This window comes from Abramis brama (genome assembly GCF_963993115.1).
Source record: "Abramis brama genome assembly, chromosome: 8".
In the NCBI taxonomy this organism is placed as follows: domain Eukaryota; kingdom Metazoa; phylum Chordata; class Actinopteri; order Cypriniformes; family Leuciscidae; genus Abramis; species Abramis brama.
In genome coordinates, this window is record NC_139970.1 from 25,846,590 (window position 1) to 25,857,340 (window position 10,751).

General features: G+C 35.1%; 2 protein-coding genes across 2 annotated transcripts in view; both read left to right on the top strand.

Annotated features, from left to right (window-relative positions):
• cntnap5a (contactin associated protein family member 5a) overlaps nt 1-7,564 on the top strand; it is an 84,131-nt gene extending 76,567 nt beyond the window's left edge. The window contains exons 19-24 of the mRNA XM_084121396.1: nt 217-441; nt 2,235-2,368; nt 2,631-2,715; nt 3,193-3,396; nt 4,083-4,157; nt 5,286-7,564. Of these exons, the coding sequence (XP_083977522.1) occupies nt 217-441; nt 2,235-2,368; nt 2,631-2,715; nt 3,193-3,396; nt 4,083-4,157; nt 5,286-5,482 (920 nt within the window). The 3' untranslated portion in view covers nt 5,483-7,564. The remainder of the gene's footprint in view (nt 1-216; nt 442-2,234; nt 2,369-2,630; nt 2,716-3,192; nt 3,397-4,082; nt 4,158-5,285) is intronic.
• A 1,775-nt stretch (nt 7,565-9,339) lies between these two features.
• Nucleotides 9,340-10,278, top strand: tas2r203 (taste receptor, type 2, member 203; the record flags this gene model as incomplete). The annotated part of the gene is made up of 1 exon (XM_084121333.1): nt 9,340-10,278. The coding sequence occupies one exon, from the start codon at nt 9,340-9,342 to the stop codon at nt 10,276-10,278; it is 939 nt and encodes a 312-aa protein (XP_083977459.1).
• Between the last annotated feature and the right edge of the window lie 473 nt (nt 10,279-10,751).

A 10,751-nucleotide genomic window follows, 5' to 3' on the forward strand; every position in this document is an offset into this window, starting at 1 on the left:
TCTTTCTTTCTTTCTCTTTTTCTTTCTGTCTCTGTGTGTCATCATACTATGGGAAAAAAAGTGAGTTGTAAATGGCCTTTCATGTTGAGTTTGAAGCTGTACAGTTTTTCTTGACATACCCCCTGTTTGATGTGTTTAAACAAAACTTGAAGGAAATCAGGTGTAGTCTGATTTATAGCCAGTGACAATATCCATCTGGTGTTTTTGTGTCCACAGAGGTGTCCATGTCCTTTGAAAGAGGAGCGTCGGTCACCTACATATTTCAGGAGCCATTCTCTGTCATTCAGAACAGGTCGGCCACAGTGTTGCCTGTCCCCTCTCAGTATAGCAAGACCAGAGACAACATGGCACTGAGTTTCCAGACCACTCAGAGTCCTGCCCTGCTGCTCACAGTCAACACTCTCAGTCAGCAGTATGTAGCCATCATCTTAGCACGCAACGGTGAGACGGCTGTGCAAACCTTTATCATACATCATATTAGTTTATGAAAGGTTTATATGTCTATAATAGGGATATTGCAGTATTAAATTAATTACTCGCGTCCCCTATTATCTGGGTACTGTACTACGAGATTGAATTTAAAGAAACATAAAAATTTATAGTTCTCTGATTGTGTTCTTCTCTAATTAGATTTAGGCCACACGGCTGTTGATTAATCCTGCTGAATTGGTTCTTTAACTGTCAGTTTTACAGCCTTGTAGATCACTGGAAGGTGTACGAATCGTATTAACAGTAAATCACAATTAACTAGCAAAACATTAACAGCCTAACTTGATCAGGCTTTTTCACATAACCAAAGCTTCTAATTTCATGCTGTCCTTCAAGGTCACATTAAAAGTCCTAACAAGATAGTTCACTCATCTATCACAATGCAAAGTCTGTCGTCATTTATTCGTTCTCATGTCGTTTCAAACCCATATGTCATTCTTTCGTCAAGCTCCAGCAATGACAAAAGCACCATAACTATATGTTTTTATTGTTAACTAAATATAAAACTATACAAAATATTAGATGAAAATAAAGCTGAAATACTGAAATTACTAAAACTGAAATAAAACTAAATTAAAGCTAATCATAGAATAAAATGACAAATTAAACTAAAACTTTTGAAACCATAATTTTAATAAATGAAAACTGAAAATATAAATTTAAAAGCTTGTTCAAAACATTAATAAACTCTATAATATAAAACTCAAATATATCATAACAGTAGTCCAAATTACTTATTTTATATTCCAAGTCTTCCTAAGTCATATAATAGTTTTATAGATAAATTATGAGAACATTTGTCATCAATGATACCTTGATGCTCCATATTTGAATATATAAAAACATGAAACATAACTAACATGAAACTAAATATTTAAATTTCAAAAATTTTATGATATGAGACGATTTATGATTTGCAATGCTTTTATGAGACTTTTTTTGTCCTTTTGGTCACCATTAATTTTCATTGTGTGGAAAAGAGCAGAATCCCACTAAACTAAGTTGTGTGTTCCATGGAAGAGGCAGTAAAATGCCTAAAGAGCTATTATTTTAAGATCAGTCATGCCTTGACCCAGCTTACCAAAATGTGAATTTTTATTGTGCAACACTCATTCCTACATAATAGTACCACCCACATTCTTTTTGTGCTAAATCCAATCACAATGCTTTTTAGAAATATTGACATGAAAGTGTTAAGTGCAGTAATCTTTGGCACATAAAGAAAGTCAAGAGATGTCTCAGATATAACTGTACCAACTTTGTGAGGGAATCTCAGCACCGACCTGCATCCTGACCCTTTATCTGCACTATATGTGTGTAGGAGGGACAAATAAATGTGTATTGACAAATTCAATACAGAGTAAAAAGGGCTAGAGGCTGCCAGGGAATTAATATTTATAAAGCTTAAAGAGCATCTGCTAAGGTAGCTGCCTGCGTAGTCTATATATAAATACATTGACTTATAGACTTATGCAAGACTCTTCTCTGGAGCTGGAGCTGTAAAGTCCATATGCTGAGCTCTGTAAGAACGCTACAGGATGACTCACTATTATATTGGAACATACATAATTCACCATGACTGGAGTTACATGGTTTAAATTTTTGCTTGACTAATCCAAGTACCAACTGGATAATAAAATGGATTTTTACAATGATTTACAACATGCTCACAACAAAATCATTCATCTCTGACTAGAGCTATAAGTAACTTTTGCCAAATATGCTAATGCATCTGTTCCTCTTAGGGAGTTTACAAATCTGGTACCAACTGCATAAGGAGAAGAGACCGGATGTGTTCAGCCCCATCCTGAGCAGCCTGGCAGACGGACGACTGCATAGAGTTCACATCCAGCGGGAGGGAAAGGACGTGTTTGTTCAGGTGTTATATTTCGCTGCATACCTATGGTTAGCAAATGTAGGAACACAAAAGACTTTGCATAACTGGAATATGGTTGATTGAATTGCTTTTTTACATTGAATTTGTTTTTGTTGGATGTGAGATCAATACACAAAGCTGTACAGGTGAAATGCAGTCAATATACAATAGTTCTCTAGGATATTGCTTTTTGATTAATCTATACTGTAGCTCTTAGAAAATGATTCTCATGTATTCACTCAACTGCCCTTGTTTTTCTTTATAGGTTGACCATGAAAATAAGAAGTACACACTTTCATATGATGCAGCGTTTAATACTATGAAGTCACTGACTCTGGGAAAAGTCACAGGTAATGAATCTAATTGATCCTATTTAAAAAGACACTTATTAAATCCTTTACATTATCTGTAATATGGATAAAAAAGTATTTTGATACAAGCCGAAGTCCTCCCGCTACATAGTGCCATGACTATTAAGAACCTGTCATGATGCTTGATGGGTTTGAATTTTCCCCTTTCCTGACATTTAAACAAGGGTGATTCAACAATGAAAAAATAAAAAAGGTTTCAAACTGAAGTCAGCCTTCAGTCACTCAAGGTTTCTAACAATCATGAAACACATGAGCAGAAGTGTGATTGTGTCTGGAATATTCAGGGATTTGAAAACAGTGAAACTTCATATGTTCATGGCTGTCTGTAATTGTAACTTTTAAAATAAACACTCACAAAACCTGCAAGCAGCGTTTTTAATGAATAATTACTGTAAACGTGTGAGACAGAAACAATCTCTGACGTTTATACATTTATTATTTACTTTTTCCAAACAGGAAGTGATGTAATGGATGATGAGGTAGCTCATGCTGGGTCCAAAGGATTCATCGGCTGCTTCTCATCTGTCCAGTATAACCACGTTGCTCCACTGAAGGCAGCGTTATTGAACAGAGGTAGCTCTCTGGTCAGCATACGAGGACATTTACTGGAATCAAATTGCGGAGCATTAGCTGACCTTTCAACTTCTGTATCTCGTTTAGGTAAGTTCGTAGACATCAATACGAAATGATCTTGCTGTTTGAGAATGGACAATTCTTGTGGACAAATCATATGTGTAGCATTTCGTTGCAATGCAATTGAAGGAATTTTTTTGGTATTGAATGTTGTCTGACATCATATCCATCACTTAAATAACAAATAAAAAGGATGTGTTTGGTGGGAAACATCTCCTAATTCACCATGGTAATTGTGATGACAGTGGGTCACCTGGCTTTAGTTACTGTACAATTGGCATGATAAAGACTTCTCGTGGCTGGGTTAGTTAGGAGAAAATAGATGCGATTTAAAATGCGAACACTTAAAAACCGTTGCAAGAAGCAATGAGCATTGTCCCATTTCATATAAAAACTAATGTGATGTTAGAAGAGAACTGTGCAGAATTTTTAAAACATTTTTATATGGAGTTGCCAAGCAACAAAATCACTAATCTGTCGTAACTGAGATGAATTTAGACACAAAAATAACTTTTCACCATTGAATGTTAGATATTTTTAAAAGAAGAAATAATATAATGAAAAGGAGGTCTAATTGGGCACTATGAAAAACAAAAGGGTTGAACCCTTAAAAGGTAAAGCAACTGCATCTTGCACACATGTTGCACTATCAGAGAAAACAGATCTCTTTAGAGTTCAGTCTGTGCTGTATTTCTGTGTGATGCTTCCTGTAGATCATGGAGAGGAGGTGGGAAAAGATAACGAGCTTCGTGAAGACAACAGCCAGCCTGATTCAGCTGTAATCGGAGGTTTGTTTTACCACCTCAGTCTGCTTCATTGTTTCATTTGTAACAGTCAGTGAAGTATGAAATGAGCTTTCACTATCACACGTATTGTTTATGTTCATCTTTTCTTTTTGCTGTCTTTATTTCAGAAACGGGTAATGACTTTGTATTGGTAATTTGTTGTGCGCAGTAACTTATGGTGATAAAATCTCCATTAAAATTGTCACAGGGGATTGTTGACTGTTAGATATTTCTCGGCAACATAAATGTTCCATTAAAGGAGAAAGAGAATTTGTAGAATGTGTGAGTATTCATTCACTTGCACATTTATTGTCATTGCAATTTATTTTATTATTTTATTTTATTTTATATTATATTTATATAATTATCCTACTTAATTTCTGCTGTAATGGACATTATGCTGCCTATTAAGATGAACTTAAACATGGAATGTTCTTTTAACGGGTAAAGGCCCCGATATACAGTACTCACGGCGAAGTTCTTTTTCATTCTTCGTTTAGGGATAAAACAAATTTCAAAATATGTGAGCAGCGATATACTGTTTGTGAACATCTATGCATTATGCAATAGATATCTTAAAATCAAGCAGCTTTACTGTATTAAACATGAAAAATGGTATCAGTGTCTCGTTTCATCTGAAGTACAACTTCATTTTCTCTTGTAAAGTGGCTCTCCAGTGTGTTCAAGTTTTTACTCTCGGGCGTCTGATGTTGAAGGACTCGTGAGGAGAAATGAACTTACCTATTAAAGAATCATGACAGACCAATGGTAGTACAAAGGTGTTTACCAGCCGAAGCGAACTTTTCCGGAAAGTTCACTTTGGAAAGCTGTTTCGAACTCCCAAAACGAACTCCAAAAGAACTTCATTTTGGCCTGATTTTGTTTGAAATGACGTCACATCAGTTCATTCTTCGATTTCGCTTGAAGTATTTCGTGGCCTTTCACAAAGGATGCAACCCTTTTAATATTTATTTTTTTAATTGAAAATTGTGCCATGAGAAACCTGCCTTTTCTTCTGTTCCATTGGTCTCATTTATCTTTTTTTATGAATTCAAGAACGAGTCCTATATGTGAACAGCCCCTTTTCCAATTCAAAACACAAATAAGCTGAGTGTCCGATCTGATTCGCAGGTGTGGTGACAGCTGCAGTTTTTAGTACACTCTGTGTGCTGGCAGTGATGACCCGTTTCCTTTACCAACATCGACAAGCTCAAAGAACTGCAAGTCTCCAAGAAAAGGAGCACCAACGTAGCCTTGAAGCTGCTTACAGGGCAGAGTTCCACCTTCACAACTCCATGAGAGACAGCATGCAAGAGTACTACATCTGATGGACAATCCGACCCTGTAGTTTTCAGTTCAGCTATCAGTTCCTCCAGTGTCTCCTTCAGCAAACGTGTCGTGAGGCGCTTTCTATCCAGTAAGGATCGTTAGTTGGAGATTTCCTTGCTTTGGGAACAGCGGAATCTTCTGATCTGTGTAAGTAGTAGCTTGTAGTTTTAACAGTGCTTGCCCCAAGTGTTGGATCAATCAACATTAGGTCATTTATGGGATGTGAGTGGTGTGTTAGGAGGTGTTTGCATTCATTTAATAATATGCCCTCTGGATAGAAACTGGAATGGAGAATGACACTGTCATTTTTAGTGCATGAATGCAGATTCTGAAGTGTTAATTATACTCTAAACAAAATGACAAACTAAACACATATAAGTCACAGAGAATTTTTTAAGGTTGCCAGAAATATCTTTGAAGTGGCAACATTGTGAGAGGAAGTCCTGGTTCACTGTTTGAATAGTACAGTGCTTCAAGTTGAGGACAGTAGCTTATCCAAACCTGGCTAACAATTTTACATTATTTTGCCTTAGCATTGTTAAGGAGGAAAGGAGTTTGTGTAAACATGCTGGGCAATTAAAAACGGTCCTTAGGAAATTATTTTTGTTTCACAAAGAACCTGCTAACAGAGACCAAACTCATTCAGTAAAGTGACTTAATTTATAAATTGAAAAGATGCGCAGAAATATTGTAGGTTAAAACATGATGCTGTCTAATGTAACATTACCCATCTGTGTTATGATGTGAAATATCTGCCATATTGATAATGGATAAATCCTAATGGGTCAGTAAGATTTTTTTAATTAATGTTTTTATTCAGCAAGAATGCATTCAATTATCCAAAAGCTACAGTAAAGACAGTAAAAAAATTTTTTTTTTATTTCAAATAAATGCTCTTCTTTTGAATTTTCTATTCATCAAAGAATCCTTGCTGCTGAAAATAAATTAAAATAGAAAACAGTTATTTTAGTTTCTAATAATATCTCACAATATTACTGTTCTGACTGTCTTTTTTTTTATCAAATAAATGCAGCCTTGAGAGCATATGAGACTTCTTTCAAAAACATAAAAAAAAAAAAAAAAATCGTACCAACCCCAAGCTTTTGAACAGTAGTGTGATTCTGGATTGGCTGAGTTGTTCTAGGTTACCTTGACATGTTTCTCTCTTGACATTATGAATATGTGAACTGATGATGGAAATTCCCCAGCATTTAACCTCATCGCACACAGTAACGTTACAGGACGTGTGAATTTCTGTATTACACTAACGATGTTAATCACGATCACAGATGTGAATTGGGGCAAAACCGGTTTCACAGGCCATCCACCCCTCCCTGAGACAATCTGACCCCATTTACATCTGTTTCTGAAGGTCCAACATTAGCATGCAGTGACACAGAAGTACATCTGAAGTTTGACTAAAATAACTTTGAGCTCTACTCTAAAAATCAGAGAACATTCCTTTGAAATTGAATCATATGTTGGGACATCAGATCACCTGAGACGGAGAATAATATCAGGTGTCGTATCACTGAATTTCATGATCAGTTCACAGTGTCTAAATGACAAGAATAACTCTAGACATCCTTCAATGATCTGGATAACTGAGAATCTTCACAGACAATTCTGAGTAGGTCGTAACGGTAGCAGTTAGTCCTTTAATATTTGCCTGTGATACAAAATCAGTATTGACTCTGAATAAAAGATTTTGTCATGCTTATACATTTTTACCTGTGGTTAACCACTTCCTTAAAAGTCTATTAAATGAACACAACAGATATTATATGTTCTCTACTCCAATACACAAGATAACCATTGTAATGTAAGTGGCATTTTTTTTTTTTTTTTTAGATAATTATTCTTTCTTCCCAGCTAACACAAAAAGTGGTTGTATTATGTTGGACTGGTCTGACAGATCTTTATCTTTCTCTTTGGAAACTGAAGTGTCCTTTGAAATATTTATCTTAAACTCTTTTGTACTTCTATTGATATTAATTATTTTAGGGGCTGTTTTGTATGAATGTAAATGTACAGCTATATTGTAAATACATGTTTAATAAAAAAAAAGACTTTTTTCATAATTGAGCCACATTTTTGTGCAAGTACTCATTACTATAGTTTTATTTATTAAGTCAGATGTTTAGAATTTATTTTTATTTTTTTATTCAACAGATATAAGTACTTTACAATTACAGTATTACTTGTGAAATTTAAGAAGAGGATAAGTCCAAGAGCATTAAGTGAAACACTTGATGTGAAAATAATGGTTTTAAAACCTCTAGTCGGTAATGTAGTTTAGTCTCATTTCACATTATGGCTGTCACTGTATTATTTTAATTATAATTATTTCGATTGCTTTATTTATTCACTATTAATTTCCTTCATTCACACGAGGAGAGATAATGTACCCCCCCCCCCCCCCCCCCCCCTTTTAATATCACAGAATAAACTAAATAGTTTATCAAAAGAATTGCCAGATTAGACAATGGTTCAGCATTTTTTCCATGTTTAACTTCAATGGGCCTTTGTGCCAATGTAGACCTTTTATTAAAGTCATTATTGTCTTTCACATAGCATGCAACATCCTAACTAATGTAAATATCACATAAAGGTTTGCATAATCTTGTCATGGTTAATTAAACACTTTAATACAGGAGCCCGGCTGCATCATACATATGCAAAAGTGAACAGTGAGTTACAATAATGAACATTTACTTAAGGTTTTACAGTGGTGGACATTGTTGTGCTTACCTGAGCAAAACTTACCACTACTATAAGCTGCTTGCTATGTGGTTACTAATTGGCCAGAGCCAACCCACAAGATGCTGTAATCCATCTAAGGTACAGTATGGCTTAGGTCCCTTTTTCAATGTAAATGTATTTTGTCCACCAGGCAGAAATCATATGTATATTGACCTAGTATTTTATTTTAGAGACTTGTTCAAATCCCTATACCTGTTGTAACTGCAGTTATTATAAACACCACTAATTAAATAATGCAATCTCAACATCTGGTTATCAGAATATCACAGAATGTCAGATCATCAGATGACATTTTGGAGATAAAATCGGTCATTCTTCGGTAACTATGGGACAAGATTCAATCTGCAGTATACAATATTTATAAGCTGTTTTAGGTAACATTTTATTTTGATGGTCCCTTTTGAACATTCTGTTGACTAAGTATACTGTAAAAAATATATTGTTAGTTTAACTTTAAGTAACCTGGTTGCCTTAAAATGTAGAGTTCATTGAAATTTAAAAAAAATTGTTAATACAATGGAGATCAACAGAAACTCAAAATATTGTTATCTGAACCACATAAATTATCTAAGTTGATTTGACAAAAGAAAACAAAAAAATTACAGTGTAACTTTGCAACTACATGTCAACTAACTTAGAGTATCTGCTTAATATCTGCTAACTCTTTATTGTGATGGTCCTCCAACAGACATTCCACTGACTATAAGTAACTTTGCAACTACATCAACTTATTCTAACCCTAACCCTACCAGTCTACTAATACTCTAATAACACTCTAATGAGAGTTAGTAGACATGTAGGAACAACATCACTTACAGTCAACAGAATGTGTTAAAGGGACCATCAAAATAAAGTGAAAGCCAGTTTTATATATAAAGTATTGAGAGTTCAAACAATAATTTTTGCAATTGCACTGATTACGTAACACTCCAAGAAGAGTGTGATTTGCTTATGGCTGGCCGTTGAGCCACATTAAATCTACCAACATATTTTAATTTCACCTTATTTGTTGGCAATGTCGTAATAAAAGCCTTGGTGTATCAGGAAGAGCAGGACATTTGCTGCACACAACTGATTGGAGGCAACATTGAAGATGGAGCCATGGCTATTTGTTTTGATCTCCAGTCCCCTTTGCCTCACAGCCACCGTTTTCAGCATCATCTTCTTTTTTTGCCTAATGCGACCAGTCTCTGGAGTGACGCTTCGCAATCCACTGCGCTTTCTGTTAATTGTTGTGTTAATCAATTCAACGTTTCAGCAACTGGTCACTGCAATTACCATTATTACGCTGTTTTTTGAATCACCTTTCTGGCTTCAAACGCTATGCAGAGCTTTGATTTATCAATTTTTCTGCGGCAACTTCTCATGCAATGCCTGGATCAGCATTTTCTACTACATGTCAATTGTTCCTCAACATCGTGCCATCTTTATCTGGATTAAGAGGAATATTAGAGCCATATTATATGTCGGCTTCGTTCTGAATCAGATAGTGCTTCTATTTTCTTTGTCTTTGGGAACAGTAGCATATTTTTTGCTTGAGCCCTTCCCAGATAATTTTACCTCACATGAACTGAACACAACATCACTAGCAGAAAGCTTCGAGGCAGACCTGTATTTATTTAATTTGGCAAACTTTTTGTATTTGCTATATTGCACCTGTCCAATGATCACGTTATTAATCTCTTGGGGCAAAACCTTTGTTTATCTGCGTGAACATATGAAGAAGATGGGACAGAGCAGTGAATCTTATTCCCAGCCCCAGCAGAAGAGCCAGATGCGGGTCACAGTAACAGGCATGGTACAGGCCACCCTGTTCCTGCCCAGCAGCCTGTGGACTGTAGCAGTTTCTGTCTTATACTTAACAGACCACTTCCAAAAAGTGGATCCTCATAGATTTATCACAATGTCATTTTGCTCAGCATCCAGCTTGGGAAATATACTTTGTTTTGGATTCTCCCAGTCTGTGTTTCGCCATGGAATTGTAAGTGTGATTAACAAACTCAGGGGAATAAAGATGAATGCCTTGTGTTAGGATTCTTGCTGTTTATAATCAGTATATTTTGATATCATTATATTATATCTGATGTAAACAAATATATGCTTCAAGCATGCAGACTCTACCCTTATAATCATATGCTAGTAAGGTAAAAATAAGAAATGTGTGAAAATATTGTTAGAACAGATTTCATTTAAATGTCTAGCTGTGTTTTTTGTGCTATATATATCAAGATTTTATATAATATTCCCATATCTGTCTGCTTCAAATTAGTTTAAAAATCTTAATGTCAAGATTAAGAGCTGTTGTTGTAACCTACAGTGGTAACCATTAGCTTTAGTGTTTTTGTTTTGTAACACTAGAAAATGGGGATGTTTTAAATGTTGTGCATAAAATATATTGTGATAAGCAACCTTCTATTTAATTTTAATTTTAATTAAATAAAATAACATTTTCATTGAACAACCACTGAAAGCAAGCAACAAATACAGACAATGTATGTGGCATGT